General features: G+C 49.0%; 1 protein-coding gene across 4 annotated transcripts in view; it reads right to left on the reverse strand.

Moving 5' to 3' along the window:
• Positions 1 to 24,534, reverse strand: part of ATP11C (ATPase phospholipid transporting 11C (ATP11C blood group)) — a 53,178-nt gene that overhangs the window by 9,626 nt on the left and 19,018 nt on the right. For all 4 annotated transcript variants that reach the window (XM_014255338.2, XM_088062461.1, XM_088062462.1 and 1 more), the window contains exons 4-26: positions 21,479 to 21,559; positions 20,415 to 20,522; positions 19,700 to 19,828; positions 17,272 to 17,375; positions 16,645 to 16,695; positions 15,762 to 15,826; positions 15,134 to 15,215; positions 14,607 to 14,757; positions 13,641 to 13,838; positions 12,612 to 12,773; positions 12,354 to 12,511; positions 11,397 to 11,468; positions 10,444 to 10,517; positions 9,712 to 9,815; positions 8,984 to 9,165; positions 8,177 to 8,440; positions 7,663 to 7,837; positions 6,903 to 7,005; positions 6,237 to 6,382; positions 5,808 to 5,867; positions 4,636 to 4,763; positions 2,136 to 2,271; positions 347 to 412 (exon numbers count right to left, since the gene is read on the reverse strand). In XM_014255338.2, coding sequence (XP_014110813.2) covers positions 347 to 412; positions 2,136 to 2,271; positions 4,636 to 4,763; positions 5,808 to 5,867; positions 6,237 to 6,382; positions 6,903 to 7,005; positions 7,663 to 7,837; positions 8,177 to 8,440; positions 8,984 to 9,165; positions 9,712 to 9,815; positions 10,444 to 10,517; positions 11,397 to 11,468; positions 12,354 to 12,511; positions 12,612 to 12,773; positions 13,641 to 13,838; positions 14,607 to 14,757; positions 15,134 to 15,215; positions 15,762 to 15,826; positions 16,645 to 16,695; positions 17,272 to 17,375; positions 19,700 to 19,828; positions 20,415 to 20,522; positions 21,479 to 21,559 — 2,799 coding nt within the window. The remainder of the gene's footprint in view (positions 1 to 346; positions 413 to 2,135; positions 2,272 to 4,635; positions 4,764 to 5,807; positions 5,868 to 6,236; positions 6,383 to 6,902; positions 7,006 to 7,662; positions 7,838 to 8,176; positions 8,441 to 8,983; positions 9,166 to 9,711; positions 9,816 to 10,443; positions 10,518 to 11,396; positions 11,469 to 12,353; positions 12,512 to 12,611; positions 12,774 to 13,640; positions 13,839 to 14,606; positions 14,758 to 15,133; positions 15,216 to 15,761; positions 15,827 to 16,644; positions 16,696 to 17,271; positions 17,376 to 19,699; positions 19,829 to 20,414; positions 20,523 to 21,478; positions 21,560 to 24,534) is intronic.

The following is a 24,534-nucleotide window of genomic DNA, read 5'->3' on the forward strand; positions in this document are numbered from 1 at the left end:
GTGGAAAATGCTCGTAGCCACTTATCCTCAGCACTCTGACTTCAGGATCCCGCAGTGCCCAGCTGAGCCTGCAGCGAGCAGGAGAGGGAGGGAGGCAGGGAGGGAGGGAGGCAGGGAGGGAGGCAGGGAGGGAGGCAGGGAGGGAGGCAGGGAGGGAGGCAGGGAGGGAGGGAGGCAGGGAGGGAGGCAGGGAGGGAGGCAGGGAGGGAGGCAGGGAGGGAGGCAGGGAGGGAGGCAGGGAGGGAGGCAGGGAGGGAGGCAGGGAGGGAGGCAGGGAGGGAGGCAGGGAGGGAGGCAGGGAGGGAGGCAGGGAGGGAGGCAGGGAGGCAGGGAGGGAGATGCTGACCTTGAGAGTGACGGTGAACACCAGCACGGTGAAAACAATTGTCCCAAAGGTCCAGTTCCCAAACACCTGCAAAACACACAGGGCACTGCCACAGGCAGCCCGGCCCCTCGGGGGAGGCACAGCCAGGGGCACGGGGGGCAAGCAGGGAGCAGGGGGGGCTGGCAGGGAGCCCTGGCAGGGCCCCAGGCACACGCACGCCTCGCGCCGCCCCGAGCCATGCAGCGCCACACGGACGGGTGACCAGAGCTGGGACGGTGACAGGGACAACCTCCTACTAACAGCAATGTTGATCCAGGACACAAAGTCATTGCACCACCTGCATTTCAGGGTTTCTTGGCAATTTACTCAGTTTCTGCTTTCTCGTCACACTCATCATCATCTCTTTGCAGTCCCCTCTGCAGAAGGCACCGGTGGGTACTGCTCCACCTGGTTTGGTTTGTGGGTACTAGTGACTACGCACACAAAGAAAAGCAGATACTGTATATAAATCCAAATGATGGCAATGAATGGGAGAGATGCTTACCAAAGGCTGTCAAGATCTGAATGCATACATTAAAACAGAAAGTGAAATGTAAAAGTTTCCAAAAAATGCAAAAAAATTAAAGTCAATAGGAGTGAAAAACGAGTCAATCAAACATACATGGATATTATGAACAATTGCTGGTAGCAGTTCTTACAGGCATAAGTATTTACAGAACAGAACATAACCACAGATCTCAATGTAGTGCCACACAGACCTGACCTCCGAAGGCATTTGCAGAACAGATCAGTGCTTCGTGTTTCATTCAAATACAACCAGAATGGTTATAGATACAAAAGAGCACTGATTTGACAATACAGGGGCTTGACTACACGTGACTGAGGCCATAAATGCTGGCATTGATGCAATGTATGAATATACATACATAAATTGAAATTTTCTCTAAGTGTTAGCCACTAAAAAAAGTTTAGGTATTTTCAAGGGCCATAAATGATGTTGTAAAGGAGTTTCCCATCAGCCAAAATCTAATAACACATGGCAGCTGCCCTGCACTAACAGCTTGCTCTGTACTCAGTTAACCAGCAAAATAAGAAAAAATAAGAAAAAAGGAAAAATTAAAAAAACCTCCATCTTTTTTCCTCCTCTTTCTGTGCAAGTTAACCCCATGAATTCCCACACCACGCTGACGTGGCGACACAAGGGCTGGTCCCCACAGCAGAGGCACGAGCAGGAGGCAGCAGGGACAACATCCAGCAGCTCCAGCAGCTGGGGACCTCTGCTGCCTCCAGAACAGGAGCAGAGGGCCAGCACCAGCCTCCCCCAGGGCAAAGGGAGACCAGGGCTGGAATCACACCCCCAAACAGAGCCAGCCCTGCACTGTGTCTGCACTAACGAGCACCATCTCATCAAGGTGGGCTAATCCAGCCGCTCACAGCCAGCCAAGCACACGCCCAGTGTCAGGCTGTCACTGGGGGAAGGACAAGCACTGCTCCTGCCCTGGGCCAGTGCCTGGGACCACACAGAGGAGGGGACGAGCACAGTGCAAAGCTCACTGCCTTGGAACAGAGCTGTGTGTGAGACTAGTCATTTTACCTAGTGTGTGTAACCAGCTCTGCCCTGTTTCCATGGCGATCTGGAAGATGTTTTATTTCAAGCATTTGCTGCAGAATCACACCATAAGCAAGGCTGCACTGTTGGACAGGACTCGAGACACGCTGCACAGATTAAGCACGCAGATATTCCCTGCCAGGCGTATCAGAGGCAGCACACAAAACAAACACTCGTCCTCCTTCCCTCTGCTGCCATTACCTTTCCGTTATCTTCCAACGATGAGTTTTGAAAAAGGAAATAAACCCCGAAGAAAAACACAAGTCCTTCAAAGGCGCCCAGAAAGGTCCAGTACAGGAATGGCCTCCACTGCAGCATGGCATTATCCGACACCTTCCTGCCAAGAGATGGAGTAACGAGCCCATCACACCACGCTCGGGATGTGCTGGAAAGCAGAAAGGGGACTGGGGGGCTTTGGAGTATGAGGCAAGGGGGGAAACCACAGAAATACCTGCCAGCACATAAAGAACATTTCTCATGTGCAGCTGCTGACCATGAGAAACCACAAGAGGTTCAGCATATGAATTGTTTTGTCCTTCTCTAGGTAACTTGGATGAAAAAAGCACAGAGTGAACAGAGGCAATGCTGTCCTGAAGCTCTCTTGCAGCCCCTGTGCTGCAAGAGACATTATCTCACATTATCTGCTCAATTTTAAAAGTGGGGTAAGGCTAAAGAGCAGCTATATGGGATGCACAAAATCTGTCGTGTGCCTCCCTCTTTTTGTTGAATGCACAAAGTTCTTTTTTGAGAAAAGCTCTGCAAGCCCTGTTCCCTGAAGTGGTGTTTTTCTGCACAGGCTGAAAATAACCTCCTGAATTGTATGGTGGGTGTTTTTATCACAGGGGTTGTAGCAGAAGGCTCTTGGCTGAATACAGGATGAGATCTGGCATGGAGGCAGCAGCAACAAACAGATAGGCTATGAGCAAAGCTCTGCAGGGACAGGACCTGGGAGTGCAGGGGAGCTATGGGGGCAGGAGGGAGATAAAAACAGTTCCCTGCATCATTATCTTGTCAGATTGCTTTCTTTAGAGTCCCCATCTTTTTTGCATTGTTCTCCTTAACTCCTAAAGCAAAACATCCATTTCCAGCACGATGCACTTGGCAAACCTGTGTGGTGCTGGGCTCCTGCAACTGCAGTTTCTGAAATGAGACCCTACTGAAACCTACACACAACGATGCCGTGACCACGCTCCAACATTTCACAGTTTGGGTCTGAGGAAAGAGCAAAGACAAACCAGACTGGAAGTGTGGGGTATTGCAAAGACAGAAAATACAAGCAGCTTCCTCCCTGTGAGCTCTGTTTTGCATTCCCATTTCTGTCCTGCAGTGCTTGTGGTAAACAGGCTTTTTCCAGAGTCAGGATCTGCACTGCAGCAGCTCAGCACTTCTCCAGCAGCAGCGCAGCGGGCGCTCTGCATCCAGCAGCACATGCACAGTCATGAATATTCAAAATAAGGCTGTTTCCCCTCAACAGACAGAGCCCAGAGATCAGAGAGCCCACCAGGGGAAGGAACAGGGGCCTGCTGTTATTGCTCTCTGTTGCACAATATTCAATTACCAAGCTATTTAAAAATACAGACTGTGGCATTTTGCCATAGAGTGAAGGAATATAGAGCTCTGATCGACCATGGCTCTGACTGTTTACTTCAAAACCACCCAATCCTCTTCCCAGCCTTACAGCTCTTGTTGCATTTACTGCTTTTTCTATACCTAAGGCAATTTTCACACAATATTTTAGGCACCTGATAACTCCCTTTGCTGTCCCTGCACAGAGATCACCCTTGGCTTGGGCACAGCCGTGCCACATGTGGCTCCCTCACTGCTGAGGAGCATCACACCACAGCAACAGCCACTGGCCAAAGCAGCCCTGAGCTGGCCTTTTCCACAGGGCTGAGCTGACTGCCAGGCTGGGGAATTAGCAACAGGGATGCACAGAGAGCAGTTTCCTCCAAAAAACATCTTCCTTCCAAAGGGCTGCCCCAAGCACGTGTGTGGGCAGGGCTGGGAGGAAGATGGAAAGCATCTCTGTGTTTTGTCTGTGTTTCTGTGCAAGACTGGAGCTTCTCCCTGCTGCAGCCAAGGAGAGAAAACAACAAGCAAAGCAGAGAGAGACAGTCTAAGCTCTCCTTTCCCTGGGCAACGTGGCAGAAAACCGAGTGTGTGGATGGATGAGCAGAGCTCCCTGCGTTCTGACAGGGGACCTGTGCAGGGGAAGCCTGGGGGACCATACCCATTTAGACAAGCTGAGAAACCACCTGCCTGAGCTGGGCTTCAGAAACATCCATCTTTCTGAAAATGAATGGATCTTTTTTCCTCCTGAAAGCTACATCTCCCCTCCCTACATTACACGCTCCATCACGTGCTTGGCTCAAAGGTAACGTGAATGAACGCTCTGGCCACACTCACTGCTCCATTTTTCTTATGGATGAATTCCACCTACAGCTGACTCTTTCACAGAGATACAGCAGTGCAGTTTGCCAGACCAGATACTGTCAGGGCATAAACAAGTAGCAACAGGCTGAAAAGACAAGGCTGCTCAGCTTGCCTGCAGGAACAGCTGAGCCAGGAGGGGCAGAAATGGCTTTTCCTGCCCTTCAGTGATCCCACCCCTGACACAGGACAGCGACACCTGCTCACACTCCTGCACCAAGGAAACTGAAACCATGGCTGACAGAGGTTTACCCAGCCCAGGACCACTCACATGTAGAGCTGAGGGTCCGAGGTCAGCGTGTCGATGCTGATGTGCTGCTCCAGGAGGCTGTAAGCCAGGATAGGCAGCGATGTGAAGCAGATGTTGTACATGGTCAGATAAGCAGCATCATACAGTGGCTTAGAAAAGGAAGAAAAGGTTAAATGAGAAACAGAAAAAGGCCTCTCCACACAGAAATGAAGCCATGAATTTCCAGCCCTTGTCTCCTACATACCCTGCAAAGCCATCCCTTTGTCACACAGCACAGCTCTGCTGGATGGGAGCCGTGCTCTGTGCAATGCTGGGGGAGCGAGGCACCTGCAGGCTGCGTGCCCTGGGACCTGCTCCCACTGACAGCAAGGTCTGTAACTGGCTGGTCTCATCTCCAGCTCATCCTCCAGGAAAACACGACTAAACAGCCTTTATCACAGCTTTCCTCCTGCTGCTCTTGTGCTGCCGTTTCTATTAATACATTTGATGCCTCCTGTGGTTCTCCAAAGACTCTCTAGACTGTTTTAGAGGAACTATAGCTTCTTTTTTTTAAAAAAAAGAAAAAGGCAACTGTTTCTGCCAAAACAAGCAGGGAATTATCTCTCACCATTTACTCCTCCTTTTACTTTTGAGCCCAAATAGACACAAAAGCCCCTTAAGTTGACACAAAAGCCACAGCTCTTGTCTCCAAGCACATGAACCCACTCACCACATAGATCTGCCCCTCTGTTGCTTACTTGGACTAAGCAAAGCTCTGTAACACTCATTGTGTGTCTTTTTTTAAAGCTGCCATAAAAGAATGAACCATTCTTCCTTCTGAGTGACATTTTTAATGCAGTGAAATGCAGGAAACCTTTCAAAACCTGTTCTCATAAGAGAAGCAGAAATAGCAAAATCAGGCGCTGACAAACCAGCTCAACCCTTCTCTCATCACTTCAGGAACGTGTCCACCTGTGTTTACAGCTGGTGGATGGGAAAGGAAAGAAAGGAGATTGCTTTGTTTTCAGTTATTGTCTCAAGATGTTATGTTCCAGATCTAGTGCTGAGCAACAAGGTCAGCTCCTGCTGTCCTCTAGAGCAGGATGGTGAAGGGACAGGATGCCAAAAGCCAAGTCTCTGCTAGGAAACCTCATTATGCCACCTGCTTTTTATCTTGTCTATCTTGCTTTTATAGGCAAATTACTGGAAGTTACCTGCTGTGAGAATCCACAAAAGAACTGGTATAAAAACTGCGGTAAAATGAAGCAAAGGTTCTAGAAAAACAAAAGACAAATGGTCAGCAGGGAAGCACTTGACTTCTCAGTCTAAATCCAAGCAGTTTTTCCTGTTATCAGACATTAGTGTCTGACATTACAACATCAGACAAGGTAGGGCACTTGTTCAATCAAGCACAAAACCAATCCAGTGAGCAGTTAGTATCTGCAGGAGACAATAGAATGCTCACATTCCCCTGGAAGCACTGCTGTCAGTGGACAGGCACATGGCAGACACAGCCTGTCCTGGGGAAGGAAAATAGAACTACAGAATATCCCACAGGGTTTTTTTCCTGTTTATTATTTCATTCTGTTGTCAAAGAAATGCACAGGATAAACAAAGAAAATCAGCTGCACACTGCCCCTTACCTTATAGAAGAAATACTGTACAAGGTGTGCTATTCTCACATAATATAAATGCCCATGTGCTAGTAGCAGTTTTCTTAAATGTTTAAACTTTGGCACAGCATAGTCGCTGTTTCTGGAGGCCTGACGTCCTTCTTTGCCTTTTATCCCTGGAGACAGAAGCATGGCAAGGGGTTAATCCCCAAGGGGCTGGAATCTGGATGCTGCCCACTGGGTTTGCTCACATCTCTCAGTGTCCCAAGGCATGACCAAGGCCCAGTTTCCCTCCTGAGTGCCCCAGAAGACCAAACACGAACACTTTGTGTGGTTTTGGCTCCACAACACTCAGACCTGCCCTCTGGAGTCTTTAAGCTGTATTTAGGCTGCTCTGTGATTTCCTGTGTAAGGGTGGTGAAGGGTGTCTAGGCAAACCTGATGAGAGATAAGGAACTGGCTGGCCTGCATCTCTCACAGCTCAGTTATTCCCCTGCAGCTGCTCAGCCTCCTGAGACACCCCCACAGAGCTGTTCTGCTCACAACAGCCACAGCCAAATGAACTGCACCGGATTCCCTTCATTAGGGGGCACCACAGCATTTCCAGCAGCCCCAAGTGAAGAACATGCCCCTTCTCCAGTGGTGTTACAGGAGAGCAGGTCTGGGCTGTGAGATGGGTGATCCAGGGACTCTTACCTATTCCAACATGTGCTTCCAAAATCATACTGACATCATTTGCACCATCCCCTATGGACAGGGTTATCGGGCTTCCTTTTGTGTTCTTCACCATTCGCACAATCTAAAAGATTTAGAGAAAGGACAGCAGCAGAACCCAAAATTCAGTTCAAAAGCCTCCAGAGACCTTCCCACTGCTCCCCCAGGACAAGCAATCAGGCTTTTACAGCAGCAACATAACACACATAACACAGGTTAATAAAAGCCCTTGTTACTTGCTTTGCAGTCACAACCAGAGCAAGAGCCCAATCCAGCTGTGCAGGGCTGAAGGACAGTATTTAAAAACAAACCCCAGCAGCAGCATCCTGCTCTTCCCTTCTGCCAGACCCTGCTCTCCCAAAGGTGGGTTCTCTCACGCCTCTCAGGGTGCAGAAACACATCACTTATCAGGCTGGGACATCATCTGCTGGAGTGAGGAAGTCACGGACCCCACTTGACAAATTTGGAAAGGGAAAAAAAAATAAAAAAAGAGCAAACCAGGAGGTTTTGTTTATTTCTAATTGGCCTGGGTTGACAGGTTCCTGCCAGCACATTAAACAAAGGGTCTGCATTCAGATTGGAAAGAATGGTGTGCTTTCATCATGCTCTGAAGCTCAGACGAGGCTTACACATAGCCTGGAGAAGTCCTGCTTGATCAGGATGATCAGGTCAAGTCGCAGCTGATGAATGCAGCGTGCGTCACAGCAGCAGTGACGTGCTCCAGGCAGGGAGAGGTAAATACCTGTGCTTTCTGCAGCGGGGCCATCCGGCAGCAGAGGACTGCAGTGCACTTCAGGCAGATCTGCAGGAATATGCTCTTGTAATTGCTAGAGCCAGAGTCCTGAGAGGGGTTGAGTATCAGCGACAGCGTCGAGCCATCTATAATCAGTCCATATTCTTGACTCAACGTCCAGCTTCTGGGGCACAACAAGGAACACGTGTGAAACGTAATCAGACCAAGAAGTCAGCCTAGCTGCTTTTATCATCTTAGGGAAAAAAACCCTGGTTTTGGGCTAATCTTCTTCCCATCCATTTTTCAGGGCTTAGCAATTTTAAAAACCTTAGACTTAACACATGCCCTTCACTAAAGGAACAGAGCAATTAAGTTCAAAGCCAGCTAATACCAGAGATGATGAGCAAAGCAAAGGAACCGGTCGCAGTGCCTGCAAGGAACCAGTCCCCAGGGCCACAGCCTGCTCCTGCTGTACCAAATTTGCATCAGAAAGGCGCAGGGCCGGGTCCTCTGGCTCGCTTACCTCTTCAGGCCTCCCCGGTTTTTGGGAACATCCTGAATCAGCTTTTTGTGGTACTCCAGCAGCAGCTCATGGAGCCGATCCTCCTTCCTCTCGCTCTCGCCCACCGTCCTCGCCGTCAGCTCCAGCAGCTCGGTGCTGGTCTGGAAGAGCCTGCAGGCGTAGCAGGTGGATTTGGCAGTTTCCATCTTGTCTCCTGTCAGCACCCAAACCTTCATGCCAGCTGCGTGCAGGGCTTCGATGGTCTCTGCCAGCTGCTCCTGCAGCCTGTGAGCACAAGCAAAGCATCACAGTCGGCCTCACCCCATCCACACTGCCCCGACTCCGAGCCTGCAGGTACACAACACCAGCCCAAGAGAAGTTCATTGACTGTTCCCATGCTGGGGAGACCACTGCCAAGGAGTGAGGATTACAAGTCAGCAATACCAAGCTTTTATTTGCAGGCAACAAGAGAAATCACTGCTTTATACTCTTGACTCTTAGGCCTCACAGTAAGAGTTTAATTTACACTTGCAGTTACTATAACTGAATGTGGAATTGAATTTGTTTTGATGTGCAAATTAATGCTGTGTGCTTAATTCACTCTCTAGAAGTGCAAGTATTTCTGTAGTTTCATTAATAAATCCCAATTCCTACTACACCAGCCAATTTAAGCAACTAGGGCACTGTGAAATGGGTTGTGCCATGGTGTAATTAATTGCCCTGGACAGTGCCAGCACCTGCCTGTTCCACCACAGAGTCTGGGCTGCAAGGCCACATCACAGAGAAACCACAGGCAGCACAGGGCTGGTGCTGCAGTCACCTCTTTACCTGTCTTCTACAGCAGTAGCCCCAATCAGGTGCATGTCGGCTTCTGTGTCGTCAAAAACCTTGGCCATCTTCTCCTCCCTGTCCTGCAGAGCCATCTTGGCTTCATTGAGCTGTCTGTCAATTCTGTCATACTCCTTCTCAGTCAGCTCTTTGAAGGCCACACAGAGTGTTCTGTAGCCGTCCTGGCAGCAGGAGGGAAAGAAAATAAAGTGGACAAATGCCCTAAATCCAGATTTTTTACAGCTCCTCACTTCAGGGTTGGTGCTTTTGTCTACCATCAGCCCTTCTGGCAGTACTGACCCTGAGGGCAAGGAGAATTTGTTGGCTTGTGTCAAAAGAGCAATTTTCTGTGTTTATACAGTAACTTCTTCCCACCAGAGCAATCATGGTGCTGCTTATTATGTGCAGAAAGAAACTAAGAGAAGGACCAGGGCTGAGAGAATGCAGCAGCAGGGACTGGGTGCCACCAGAACTGGGACCAGGCTGCTGATGTTACCTCTATTTTTAACTTGCCTGGGAGATGCTCGGACACAACTGTGATGGAGACCATATAAGTATATCAAATAAAGGTGGAAGCCAACCAAACAGAAAAGGAAAGAAGCCTGTCACCAAAACAATGTGAAGTGACACATTTTCAACACTTCCCTCCAAAGCAAGGTCACATCCCTATTTTTGGAATAAGGCTTTCCTGAGCCCAGGGGCCAGCCAAGTTCCACCCGTGTGCTCACCATAGCATTGCGGTCCACGTGGACTTTTGTTTGTTGGATTTCTTCTTGCTGCACCCTTGGAAAAATAGAGGAGTCTGCTCCTTTACAGAAGAGAAGCAACTTTCCTAAAAGCAAATCATAAATAGTTTATAGCACTCACAAGCTGCAGAAAGACTTAATGTCAATAGCAAGTGATGCAGAGGGAGGAATTGTGGCAGGACTGAAGAGGGAACTGCTAGAAACCCAACTGGCTACCAAAAATGGCCTTTGACCAGCCTGTGAAAAACCTGTGGCTGACCTGGCTGAGACTTTGGGTGTCCCCACCTGCCTCTGAGCAAGTTTTCTGCAACAGGCTGGACACTGTACCTGTAAGCCCTGGTAACCTTTCCAGGGAGGGTAAAACCAGCACCCCAAACTTTACAGGACTGACACTTGAGAAGGACAGTGACCTCAGAATTTTTGTCTGTTATTCCCATGAAACCCCATCCCACCCAGGGGACATTCTCACATGTCTTCCCTGTACTTGTTCCAGCCTGGAACAAGGCAGGCAGGGAGCTCTCCAAGGGTCACTGTTCTCATCCCCTGAGCTGCTGCTGCTCCCAAACAGCTGCTATGAAGGAAAATTAACCCAGTACAGAATTCAGTTAGACCAGCCTAGAAAAGCTCAGCTGGTCTGGGTGACAGGAGTGAGGAGGATGTGTTTTAGAGCTGTGCACACAGCTATGAGAGGCCACAAGAGCACCTGGCCTGTACCTGTGCTGGTTCTCACAATGACACTCATACGGCGCCGCACGGGGTCGAAGTTCAGCACATGGAGGAGTTGGTACCTTTGGAAAAAGAAAAAAGCTTTGACTCAGTAGAGGAAAAATAGAAAAATAACTATTTGAGACAGAAAATCACTAACAATGAGCTGCAGAAATCAATACACCCTACAAGTGGCATCAGCCACCTGGGAATGAATTTCACAGCTACTGCACGAGAAAATGGAGGGGAAAACCCAAACTCCAGTAGTCCTGTGGTGCTCTGAGCATGGGACTGAGGGTGTGGGTACCCAGCAGTGCACCAAGGCCCCAGGCTGGGCAGGGGCTCAGCAGGGAACGGGGCACCATGTGCCACAAGCAGTAACATTGAGTCTCCCACTTAAATAAGAAGTTTCTTCATGAGGGAAGTAGGAAGTGAAACTTGCTTGTGAAGGGAAGTTTTCAGGGAGTGCTGGGATTAGGCCAGTGACTCACAGATGTCCACCAAGCTGTGAGCACAGGGTAAAATCGAACTATTTTCAGCTTGGGAGGGGAGAAAAAGGGGTTACAGGGTATGGAGCAGTATCACAAGTTCAGGTTTCCAGTGTCCTGCTGTGAGCCCCAGCCACGGCCCATAAGGTCAGCAGCCACCTCCTGAATCCCAGCAGCCACCTGCACAACCTGGTACAGGTGAAGGATACACACAAAGGACTGCAGGCTCTTGAGGGACCTGAATTTAGACATCAGAAAGCCACCCATGGATTTCTGCAAGTGAGCCTTTAACGTCACCTACACCTTGATGTGCTGTGCTCTGTAAATGGGACAGGAGTTTTGGGGCAGGTCAGCACAGTCTGACAGCCCTCAAGGAACAGCTTTGACCTTGCCAGGCTGACCAAACTCAATTAAGCTGGGTGGGAGTGGTGCAGAACAGCAGCCCCGTTCCTCAGCAGCCCCAGCAGCACTTACATCTCAGTTTCATTCTTTTGGTTTCGTATTTTCATGAAATTGTTTTCAAGTCCTAGAAAAGTGAAACCATACCTGTCAATAAACAAAAGGACAGAACAACATTGAAAACACCCATTGGCACATATCATACATCAATGTTCTCGTTTCACCTTCTGCACTGCAGAGGAGAGCTGGGTGAGCCTGAGCTAAGGAGCACGGCTGGATGTTTGTTTGCTCCATGCAGAGCCTGCTGTGATGTCCTGGCACTGCTCCCATCCCCTGGAGAGCCTGGGCACTGGAGCACACAGACACACAGAGCCTCTGGACATGGTCCACTGGCTCTCTGGCAGCTTTACAAGCCATGAGCAAGTATACACAGCTGCACCAGCCTCCATCTAAAACCTAGGGGCTGGAAGGAGCACAGAATCACTGAATGGCTTGGGCTGAGAGTATCTTACACATCACCCAAAGCCCTGCCATGGGCAGGGACCTTTCACTAGCCCAGGTCACTCTAAGCCCCACCCAGCCTGCCCTGGAGCATCTCTGGCAGGATTCAGATGTGGGGTTGACAAAAGTAACCATCCTGTTATTTTGCCACTGCATGGCAAGGAAAGAATTTCACTGCAATATGCACATGGTAGCTGGTCTCTGTTTCTAGGGGATTAAAGCACATGTGGGCTGCAGCAAAGAAGCCTCTGCCACACCTGGGCACTGCAGCACTTGGGGCTGCTCTCAGTGAATGCAAACCATGGCATCCCAGGGAGCTGCTCAGGGAAGATCCTTTACAGAGCATCCCTTTAACAGAGAGCTCATTCAAACCCACAGGCTCACAGGACTACAGGTCAGGTTCAGCACTGGTACCACAACACACTTCCCAGAGAGACCATGCAAAGGGATCTGTCACCTTCAGACCACCCTCACCTCCCTCCTTCCCAGCAGAGAGGGTGAATTAAAAAGCCAACATCTTCACATTCTTACTTTTCTGCGCCTTTCACCAAAGCGATTTCATCTGGGGAAGAGGAGATATAGGTGTATTTGCGCTCTGGGTGTGCCATCAGCCCATCCACCTGGTCTGCCTCCTTGATCTGAACCGTGTGGCACAGGCAGAGGGCTCTCAGGAACAGCTCCTCTCGGCTCTGGGCAGGAGGGAGGGAGGGCTCGTTACCAGCTGAATGCCTCACCCAGCCAGGAGCTGGCCACAAATCCCTTCCAGCCAGCAGCACACACACTTCTTACCTTCTCAGCCTTGCCGTAGTATTTGAGGGGTCCATCGGTCTGGGAGAAGCCATCCACCTCTGAAAGGCAGTCTTTGTACTTGTGCCCGTCGATGCAGCACTCGATGAACTCCATGCTGTTCTCTGTCAGTGTCCCTGTTTTGTCTGTGAACACGTACTCCACCTGCAAGCACCACACAGCTGCCAGGGGCTGGGGAAGGACCCCAGACACACAGCCTGGGGCATCTCAGTGCATCTGGGCCAGTGCTGGGGAGTACTTGGCTCTCCCAGCCCCACTGCAGAACAGACACAGATGCCCCGCTACATCACTGTGTAGTTCTGCTGCTTTGCCCCTTTGTTTCTCAGCACAGGTGATGGGAGGCAGCTTCTGAATACTGAAATCTGTCTCCAGGCTCTTCACCTTCCCCTCATTCACTTTCTTGGGTCCTTTGCTACAGCCCTGCTGCCCACAGAGCTGCTGCTGCAGGTCTGTTGCCTCCTTTGGGGGATTTTCATCTTGGAGCTGTATTTCAATAAGCTTATTACTACTCCAAGTGTATTTTAATTATTGTTTTTAAAGCAGAATCAAAAGCAGGAGGCACTAGCCATGCCCTGCACTCATCAGAAAGGGAAGCCTGAGCTGCCCAGGTGCCCCAGCAAGGCAGCAGCAGCACAGCTGCACATGCTCTGCACGCCCAGGGAGATGACTGGGCAGACCTTTTCATTAATCCTCAAAGAGTCAGAGGATTTTTAATTTTTAATTTTTAATTGAAGCAGTGAAAGCAAAGCACCCTGCCACGCAGAGCTGCGCCTGGTATTGCCCAATATGGAAACAATTGGCGTGACCCAATTCCTGCTCTTTCATGCACTATTTATAACCTTATCTGCCTCACAGAGCCAGTGCAATCACATTACACAGAAAGTGCCACCAAAGCAGGTGAAGCTCTGGCCCCAGGGGACCGTGAGGGATGCCACTACAAGGGCTCCTTGCAGGGAGGGCACTTCCATGCACATCTTCATCCAGACAGATGCAAACACAGCCCGTGCTGACCTGCCCGAGCTCCTCGTTCAGGTCCGAGGTGTTCACCAACGCTCCCTCTTGTATTTCCTCATCGTACATCTCCTTGTCCCAGGAGATGAAGAAGGAGCCCAAGAACTTCTGCATCTCCACTGTAACGTACATGGAGACAGGGATAATGAAATTGAAGAGGACCATAAACGACAGGAAGTCCGTGAACATCCGCAAGACCTGCAAAGGACAGAGGAGATGTCAGGACCTGGGGGCAGTTTCCAGCAGCACCTCAGGGATTCCAGACAGCTTCTCAGAAAGGGTTAAACAGGAAAAAACAACACAAAAACAAATATAGCCCAGATACAGGGCTAAATCCCATTTTCCTTTGGCACAGAAAATCCCACTGCCTTCTGCAGATCTACCACTACACGAGTACACCTCACTGCTTCACAGTGACCAAAGCAATGTTTCATAAGTGTATTTGTGGTCAGAATATACTGCTACAGGCTCATCCTGACCCCGGGCAAGCAGGAAAAAGGAGTAGGTGGCTTGAGACCAGAGGCAAGGGTACAAGTGGTGCAGTGACATCCCTGCAAGTCCTCCTCAATAACCCATCAAATGAAGATCTCTACACACTCACTCTCTCAGGCTTGACTGCCCACGTCTCGGCAAGTTTAACAAACTGGTTGACATGGACTCAGTTCAAGTTTACCTATTCAGAGCTGAAAGACACCTCGAGTTCAGATAAGGACCCAGGTTAAATCAGCTGCATTTCTGTATTATATAGTATTTATTTATGCTTTGCCCTGCTCCACACAAATATCACTGTGCACAAGCATGAGAGAGGCACAAAAGAAACACAAACAGCAGGAGAGACCGAAGGAAACAACAGCACTTTCTGTGAGCAAACAGGACTCCCAGGGCTGGCAGCAGGCACTATCAGATTAAACAAAACAGCCAGAATAAGTAAAGCTGGAGGAGGTGCTGAAATACAAATCCACTTACCTTGAAGGTCTCTCTCTCTTTTTTGGTCTTTTCATTGTACCAAGGCTCATCATTAAATGGATTACTCTGCCAGACGTATTTCAGAGTCGTGCACACAGTGGCCTTGCCCAACAAGATGCACAAATACACTATCAAGAAAGCGTTGATAGATCTGAAAAACAGGTTTCTTTTTTTAAATTCTTGCAGCTATTTTGATACAGAAAAACATGTAAATAGGCAGGAACAAGACCTCCTTACTTTTAAGAAGGGAATTACAGAACAAGTGTTTTTGACACTGCTGATAGTCAGGGTCAGGTTCATATATGTTAACATTTCTTGATTTTGTTTTTAAATTAAAAAAAAAATTAAAATTAAAAATTATCCTTGCAAGATATGCTTTCTCAAATACCCAGATTTTTCCATGCAATCAGAGAGCATCTGAAACAAAAGGCAGTGGATTAGGGGATTACTTCTGTACAAGACTTCCATCAAAAACAAACCCAAACCAAACAGGTTTTACTGATATTTTTCTGAACATAAATACTCACTTTTCTACTGCAGACCGTTTCTGAGATTTCCCTTGGTAGTTGAGAGCCATTTTTGTTTCCATTCCAGTATAGACTGCAACTCCTGCTGGGTATTAAAGCAGGGCTCATAAGGGACTGGCAGCCCCAGAGGGACCCAGCTGGCACTCAGCCATCAGGGGCATCGGTGTTTACATCAAACCCCAATCCCAGCTGAAGGAAGAGCCATTACCCAGGGACTGTTCAACCACACAAACTCTGAGGCTGCTAAGAAATGTCCCTGCTGTGTCCCAGAGCCCACGGATCAGGGACAGTCAGGAGAAGCATCATTCTCCCATCACAGCCATCACCAGCGGTGTCTGAGTCTGTGCCCCCAGCACAGCACCTGGGCACAGCTCCTTGCCCATCGTGGCTCAGGCAAGAACAGCTTGCTCTGGTGTTTTAACAGAGCTGGGCAGCCCTGCAGATAGGGGCAGTGCCTCCCAATTTCACCCTGGCCACTTTGCAACCAGCTGGTGTGAAAGCCACAGCTGTACAGCCCAGCTAGGCAGGCTGCAGAGAAATTTGTTCCCTCTCCAGATTTAGTAGTGAACATCTACATTTGTCATTACTTATCAGAACTATTTGAATAAACAAACAAAAATAACTTCACCATAAATCTTCTTGGTGTTTTTGAGGGTAGCACCTTTCAACAACAGGTTTTCAGGACCCAAAGACCTAAACATAAAAGAAATGATAACATTACATCACTTGAAGAACATTCAAACTACTTTATAAAATCAGAAATAGGATATAAACTAAGGTTCCTTACGTCTGGTTACAGGATTTGTATGTTAAATTGGGGCCTTGCTTGAATTTGTTTCTCTTTATATAATTACATTTCCATTTCACCTTACAAATACAATTTCCAATGCAAAGCTCCACTCTTATTGGGGGATTTTCATTAAGGCTTTTGAGAAATAACTGCAAAATGTTCAGATCCAGTATGTTCCAGTACTTTTATAAAAATGCAGTGTTAAAATCATCCTGTCCATTCCAGCCCAGTCAATCAATGGCACCATCAAAGCTGACAGTCCCACTTGTGTTTTTATTTCTCTTTGAAAGCCTGAGTGACCCTCTGTTGTTTCCAGAGCATGAACAGACCCACCAGAGCACAAAACCCATCCAACGTGCTCTGGTGACAGACAGCTGTTTTGGATGGCTTATGAACATTATTTGCTCTTTTTTTCTGTGAAACACTCTGATGTTTGAGTTTTTTCTTATCTTCCAATGACAGTATTTTGTCATTGCCTGGTAAATTTGTGTTGCACCAGCAGGGCAGGACACTCCCAGGTGGTCCTGCACTGCTTCCCCAAAAGGGGCTCAAACAAACCACAGGATGGCAGAAGGGAGGCCTCCTTTTAGAATGAAATCTTAGGAATGGTTAAAGAAAAAAAAATATTCCCAAACGATGGCAGGAAAAACTCAAATCCTTGAAACTCTCTGTAGATGCCCAAGCCCTCTGAGGAGGGCCAACAGACAGCTGCAAGACCAACCTGGCTACAGGCTCTTGGTTACTTCTGTAGATGATAATTCTTCCAACAAATCTGTCATAAAAATATGAGAAACTTGTATTACAAACACATTATAGATAATCAAAGTAATTAACAGGAAATGGAAGCAAATACAGAAAGAAGTGAATGTGAGAGTTGAATGTTTCAGAGGGGTGGCTGTGCTCAGGACAGGGAGAAGTCACACACTGCCCAGGCTCAGGAGTGCTCACACACCCCAGCACAGCCCCATTACAGACTGAAACACACCCCAGAAAACCTCCCTCAAGGATTTCCCACACACATCACTCACTCCTGGAAGTCATTCAGCCCAATGCATTTTGCTGGGAAGGTAGAGTGGCCTAAGAATAGCTACATGGACCATTACTATTGCTGAGCTGACAAAAACCAGCTCATTATACCACACAAAATCTTGCACAAGGGAGGCTTTTCTGCAAAGACACTGAGCTTTGAAGACTTTGCCATCCTCGTGCAGAGGAGGCCCAGTGGCCTCGCACTGCCCCGACACACCTTTGGGTCTCTGATGGAAGGAAGATGGCCCCAGGTGATGGTGCTGAGGGGTGTGCAGGGGGTGACACCAGGCAGGGCAGGGTGCAGGAGGGACACACTCACTTGTAGAGGTCAGGCTGTGGCTGCTCACACTCGATTGTGGCGGTGAGGGTGTCGATGGCTTCGTCAGTGCAGAGCACGGTGGTGTCGCGCACCGCGTAGTGAGTCTGGGCACAGGAGCACAGCAACGTCACCACGAGCCCCAGCAGCAATCCCACCCCCCAGTTCCACACCCCATCCCTTAAAATGCCCCCGTGCACAAGGCTGCCAGCACCAGCAGCTCTCCCAAGCCCTCACCACGCTCCCACAAGGCGGCTGAAGCGTCCCTCAGCAGAGAATGAAGTCACCGACGCTTGAGAGAAACCACAGCAGCAAGCAGCTGCTCTCAGGCATCCACCAAGAGCAGAGCATCCTTGGCTTTGCCCTGGTCGGGTGGAGGGGAGGCTGCAGGTGAGGAAGGGGCTCCTGGGGACCAGCTGCCCTGGCTCCTGATGGTACCCAGACCCCAGCACCAGGGATCGGGTGGAGCACTGACAGACTCCCAGCTATTTTTAGCAGCTGCTGCTGCAAAGGTTCATCTCTCATAATTAACTGAAAAGCCCACAAAGGATCTGCTCGCTGCCTTTCAGGCTCTATTTATAGGAGCTACTCAGAGCTCCAAGTCACGGCGGGCTGCACGGCAGGCTGCCTCAATCCATCTTCATAAACAAATTCATTAAAACGCTTCCTCCGCTCCTGAGGCGCGCGTCCCCTTCCCTGCGCGTCCCGGGAGGCACGGCCACGTTACACACGCTGTAGTCACGGCATTAGAAATCCCCACCTTTGTGCTGCTTTGCTAACCTGCCTGCCTTTTCCAACTGAAAATGCCTGAGCACACGTGGAGCCCTGGAATAGATCACAGCTTTTGTGAAGCACAGGTCAAAGCTGCTCCTGCAGCGCCCAGCTCCAAAGCCAGCCCTTGTGTGGGGTTTTGTAATGCTCCCATCGGCAGAGACATCCTGCAATTGCTGAGTGATACTTCAAAGCCACCTCCCAATCAATTCCACGATCTTCACATCCTTCAGTGCGTTTAGAAAACACAAGTTCTTTTAGCTAACGTATGGCCAAAGATTTGTGCTTCAAAGAGCCCTGACAAAGTCTCTTTCACAATACTATTCCAGTTACACTTAATCAGGCACCTCTCCCGTACCTGCATCTGACATGCCCCAAATAGCAGCAAAATCCCCACCAGGAAGGCAGCAGATACCCCTGCAGATGAGGTTTGGTGATTACCCAAGTGTGCTCCCCTCAACCCCCCTTTTGCAGCAAACCCTGGTTCCTAATGTCCAATCTATTTCCCCAAACAGAGCTGGCTTTTCTATTCTCTCTTCCCCTTCAAGCTCATCTTCACCTCATCATGAAACAGGAGGCAGCTCCCAGTCACCTACAGGAATCCACAAACCAAGAAAAAAACACCACAGTGCTTGATATAGAAACTCAGCATTGCATCTCCACACTCACAAGTTAGTGAGAGCCAAGACTCTGCCAAAGTGATGTGAACTCATGCATATAATACACCTGACACAAATAAGCAATAGCCTTTTAACATGGCTAGTTATTTTTAGCCTCAAGCCACTTCAAAGCTCCAGCTCCTCCTCACCAGTGGAGCCAGTGCTGTGCCACCAGCTCCCACACAGGTTATCCAGCACCAATTAACAGCCACCCAGAGGGAAGAGCCACAAATCCCAGATAAACACACCAGATCCACACACAGTGGTATTCCCACTGACTTCAGAGTATGCTGGAATGAATCATGTCATTTTAAAGTATCTCCCAGTCCTACTACTGCAGCTGCTAGTATCTATATAAATATTTATCAAACTCAAGTGCAACCAAATGTTCGTGTCTTCTGACGTATATCAGTTCTTGTTGCTTCTTTCCCCAGTTTAGAGGAGGGGAGGTAGAGAAAGAAAGAAAATAGACTGAAGAGATTCATCCTGAGCAAGACCAGTGTTAAGTTTCACTGCTCACTTCAGGGAAAGGGAGAGAAGATCCCAGAAGTGATGTTTTTCTCACGCTGGTGAAAAACTCCCCAAATGAATGTAGACACGCTGCCTCAAAGAAGTCCCTAATCTCACTGGAAATGCTTGGTTAAGTAACAGGAGTGCTGGCAGGTCTGGAAAGGAGCTGGAGAGCTGCAGGCACTGCTGCCCTGCAGCACCAGAGCTCACAGTGGGGCTGGAGCAGGGAAGCACTAACACAGCCAAGCCATATCGATAAATGACAATCCAATTTGGGGCAGCGCCAGCAGGAATGGCCTTTGGAGACAAGAGCACAGACAATCCCCCAGGGCTTCACTGCTGACACACTGGAAGCAGACAGGAGGCAGGAGCTGTTCAAGAGGCACACAGCTGTGGGGATGGGCTCCATGGCAGCAGCCTCCAGCCAAGCACAGCGCCCACCCTGCAGGCAGGGCCATCCCCAGGCAGCAGCTCCACACGCTGCCCCTCACCTTGAAATTGGACTCGCCATCAAGGCTCGCTGTAGTCACATAACAGGTCCCATCAGTGCTGCTGGAGGCCAAAAATATCAAGTCACAGGGGAAGGTCTCATCTGCTTTCACTTCTACTATGTCTCCAACCTAGGGGAAAGGAAACATTCACATGACAAGTCCTCTCAGCCGTTATTACATGATTATGATTTAGCCTCTCTCAAAGCCTAAATCACCTTGGCTAAAAGGGAAACCAGGGTGTGAGAGGTGCACTGAGCATCCCTCACAGCCTGCTGGGGCCACCAGCCCCACACTGACTCACAGCACCCACGTGGCACAGCCAGCATTTATTTCTCTGCTAAATCTTGATGGAGCAGGAGACTGCACTTGCCTCAAGTGCGGTGTGATAAATCAACATCAAAGCTAAATGTACCTTCCTGGTGTCCTTGGGAGAGCTGGAAACAGAAGAGGACTGCCTGTCCTGGAGAAGTGCAAAATGCTGACAGATCTGTCACTTGTCAGCCCGGGTACAGCTTTTGTGAGACAGCTTTTCAAAAGCAATCAAAGGCAGCTTCACTCCTTAGCTGGGAACAGCTCTGGGAGCATCTCATCTGAAAGTGAGCAGGCTGGGGCAGCTCTAACTCAGTACACCCCTCCTTCCCTGCCCTGTCCCCTCAGCACTCTGTTCCCATCAGCCTCAGTGAGGCACACATGCAAGGTCTCAGTTAACACTTACCTTGATTTTTTCACTCTCTTTCCGCACTTGCTTTGCATTTTCCACAACAAAGACGTTGCTTTTGTTCACTTCGTTGTCAGCTCTGTGCCTCAACCAGTCCTCGTAGCCCTAAGGCACAGACACAGGCAACACAAACTTGTAACAAAGTGAGTAAACTAATGAAAAAGGAGAGAGGATGAGAGGGACAAATTAAAACAATGAATAAGGCAACCGCCCTTAGACCTCCTTCATGCCTGACAAAACATCAACCAGAGTAGCTCAGACTGAATCGATTTATTTTAAAAACTTCGTATGCATATTTGACAGATTCAGAACAGATTAAAATAACACAAAAATAATCTACAAGCGGGGCATGCAACGAGCAGCTAAACTACTGTAACATATTTCTATTATTCTTAGCTTTGGTAAGAACAGACTGATAATATGAATAATACACTTAGCAGCCTGCATCTCTTTCCTATGGTAACGCAGGATGAGACTCTTCCTCTTCAGTCTTTACTGGAAGAATAAAACAGTGAGATCTGAAGCAGAGAGATTTTATTCTAGCTCTCCCTTTCCAGCCCCCGTAGAAGAAACTTGTTTTTTTATTATTCAATCAGGAAATTTTAAATGGCATGTGTGCCTGTGATGGGAGGCAAAAGGTCTTTTAACACTGCAAGAAGATGAGGACTACACGTTTTCAGGACTAGCTGAGTGGCTGAACAGAACCTGTCCTTTCCACCTACCAACATGGGAGCAGAGCGTGGGCTGCATTTGGAACACGTCTCTGCAAGGACTCAGAGTGTTTCTAAGAGGAAAAACATTCAAGTACCACCAGACCTACAGCAGAAAGCTTTGCTGACCCTCAGGGCCTGCTTTCAGCAGCACAGGGATGCTTTACACTGCTGGAGCAGGAGACACCCACACTCAAAATGCAAATCTTCTGAAAAGCACCAGTGCCCATCTCACCCTCTAAGAAGGGTGCACCAAACCTCCCAGCACATGTTGGTGGCTTCTGAGTCTATTTAAATCCATTTCTCTACCTGTCTCAATGAGCATCTTCTCCTCCCCACAGACACCTGTACCTGTTTGATAGCTGTGACAGTGATGACAAAGAAGAGCGGGAGGCCACTGGTCACGGGGCTGGTTGGGGTGTCCACTATCACCTGCAGAGAGAAAAACACTGCTGAGCCCTGGGCTAGGCACCAGAAGAAACCAAAACTTTGCTTATGGAGAGAAAAGGGTGCTCATCCCACTGAGGGCAGGTCAGAGCCTAGCAGAGGAGAAAAGGAAGCGAGGGCTGGTTATGAAAGGGAGGGCAGTACCAGTCATCTTGAACCACTGACACTGGGAGGCTAAAAATAACACCCATCAGCCCAAATTGCCTACAAAATATACTGCAGAACAGAACATGAATATTTAAGTAAAACAGAAATGCAGGCTTTGTCTTTAAGCTCTCAGATTTGGAGCTTGGAGTGTGATGTAGCACTGTGGCTGCACAGGGGCCCTGGGCAGAGAGCTGGATCCTCCCTGAGCTCAGCCCAGTGCTCCAGGCAGCACCAGGGAAACAACCAAGGCCCTGGATCACTAATTAAACCTTCAGGCTGTGGGAAACCACTGCTCCTTCTGACTGTACCAGGCCCTGAAAGGGTAAGAATGGCAGGACAGGTCCATAAGTGGGAGGGAGCCCTTTCCACCTTCCGAGCCAATGCTCCACAAACTGCTCATTTTCCCTGCTGTTCCTGGAGAGACTGGGAGCACGAGAGGCAGATGATGAGGGCTCTGATGAAAGGGGAAACTCAGCAGAAAGGCTTTGTGTCCCCACAAAGGGACTTTGTCTCTTGTTTGTGCTTCCCCAGCACGCTGACAAACAGCAGCATTTGGATATTTATTGTTTCAGGCTGCCTGTAAAAAGCTGTGTTAAGGACAGGGCTCCTCCTACCAGCTCCACAGACATTTTTGCCCGTGAAATGCTGTACACTGCAATATTACCCTGCACTACTGAACCCAGAGAGAAAAGCCAAAAGATTCTGAAGTGGAAGAGATACACCACAAGAAGAAGCCAGATAAATAGCAGATGAGTTAAGTAGCAGGAGGGTAAGCCAAGATAAACACCAAAAATATTTCCAGGTACATGAAAGCCTGGATTACTCAAAAGGGTGTAAACTGCTTCCAAGAAGAAAGTCTGGAAGAAAGCACACTTTGGAGGAACAGCCTCAAGTGAGGGTAGTGCCAAGTGTCACACAGACACTGCACACAGCACATGGGATGGCCACTCACAGGGCACTGTCATAGGCCAGGAAGCCAAAAGTTATCTTACAAAAATTGGACAGGTCTTGGCAATCCAAGAAGAACCTGGGCTTTCTGCTGAGAAGGGCAAAGTAAAGCATCTCCTGCTGCCCAGCAGGAGTTTCCTGCACTGGACAAGATGGAGTTGTATGTATCTATGTAAAAAAACAATACAATGTCTGCCCACACAGATCCAGGATTACAGATATAGGAACACACTATCAGATGAAGTGCCTGGAATAGTTAATAAGTGTATTTGGAGTTTGGCTGCAAAAACCCTGTGGCTGAACTCTACTCTTCCCCTTTGTGGCTGGTGAAATGCTGAGGGACACATGAGCAACAAGCCAGGACACAGGCAGACCCCTCTGAAACTATTTCTGGACTGGTTTAGGACCTCGACAGCTGAATTTGAATCCACTTCGAAGTGACAAAGTCCTCCTGTTACTTAATAGCTCCTTCTTACGAGATTCCTTAGGACACTAAGGACCACACTCCAGAAGTTATCTCCACTTTCCTCCTCAAAGAGACTCTTTTCATTCCTGCTGCCTCCTGAAACAGCTGATTGCCACCAGCTCAGTCTGTCCACATACACACTCAGACTGTGCTCACTCCAGGCCAGCCCCTTCCAGCAGGAGATTCCCTGCAGGCTCCTGTGAGAGCTGCAACAGATGAACCAAAGAACTGCAGCCCTGTTTGTGCAGCGTGTTTTATGTTTAATGCACATACTTTGTCTTAAAGAGCTGGATCTGGAGTCTCAGAGAAATAGATGTTTTGCTAAAGTGTTCCCCAACAGCCAGGGCAGATACAGCAGGCAATTCCTCCAGCACTGACACTTCACTCCTCATGCAGCAATCAGGTGGGACAGCCCCATTCATTTACAGAAATTTAAATATAAGCACAAACATATAAGATACAGGTGGCATTTTTCAAGGTGTAAGCCTTGGTATTACTTAAAATGAATGGAGTGGCCTGGAGTGCCTTTTTAGGGCAAGTGCCATCTCCAGAAGGACAAGCACCCAGGGGCAGGGCTGCTCCATCCAGCAGCCAGTGGATCCCTGCTGCCAGGCTGGCCTTGCTCACTTGGGTTTGTTTGCTCTCCAACTGATCATGAGGGCTGCTTCCCAGCTTTGAGATGCTCACAGAACACAGACAAGGAGGAACAGCCAGGCTCTTCTCTCACCTGCAGAGACCTGTGCCTAAAATGGGCACACAGCTAGACTGGAACCGGGTTTGTAATTATAATCAGGAATATTCCATGCTCTCCACGGCCAGAGGGTCAATAGATAAAATGTAATAGCACGTCACTAAGTGGCCAGCTACACAAAAAGGACATCCTGACTCCAGGGTATCGCTTCAGCTCAAGGCAAATTACAAATTGGGGTTGACAGAATGGAGCAACGCCAGTGAAATGAAGAGATGGAGGCAAGCCAGCCAGAGTAAATTGGCCTTTCATGTCACACTGCCAGGAGGAGCCATGGCCTGGGATCCCTGCTCCTGCAGCAGCCACAGGACTGGAAATCAGAACCCTTCCCTGCACAGCTAAACACTGCAGGCACTCATGGCTTAAACAGGAGCCCAGGAGAGAGTGATAGCCCAGCTCTGAGCAGCAGAACCCCAGCAGCCTCAGCACGCCTTTGCCTTTGCTCTGGGGCCTGTTTCCAGCCCAGAACTGGCTGTGTGCTCAGCCCCAGGCCTGGGGATTTAAAAGGTGAGCAAAGGCACTGCAGCCATTCTGCCAAACTCCCTTTGTCCCAGCACGTTCTGACAGCTTGCTTCTCTTGGATGACAGAACAGACAATGAGTATGCCTCAGGATTTGCTCCTGCACTCAAGCCACAAAGCAGAGCAGGAAA

This window comes from Pseudopodoces humilis, chromosome 15 (genome assembly GCF_049639895.1).
Source record: "Pseudopodoces humilis isolate 2021_Gansu_Grassland_sample_001 chromosome 15, ASM4963989v1, whole genome shotgun sequence".
Taxonomy (NCBI): Eukaryota; Metazoa; Chordata; class Aves; order Passeriformes; family Paridae; genus Pseudopodoces; species Pseudopodoces humilis.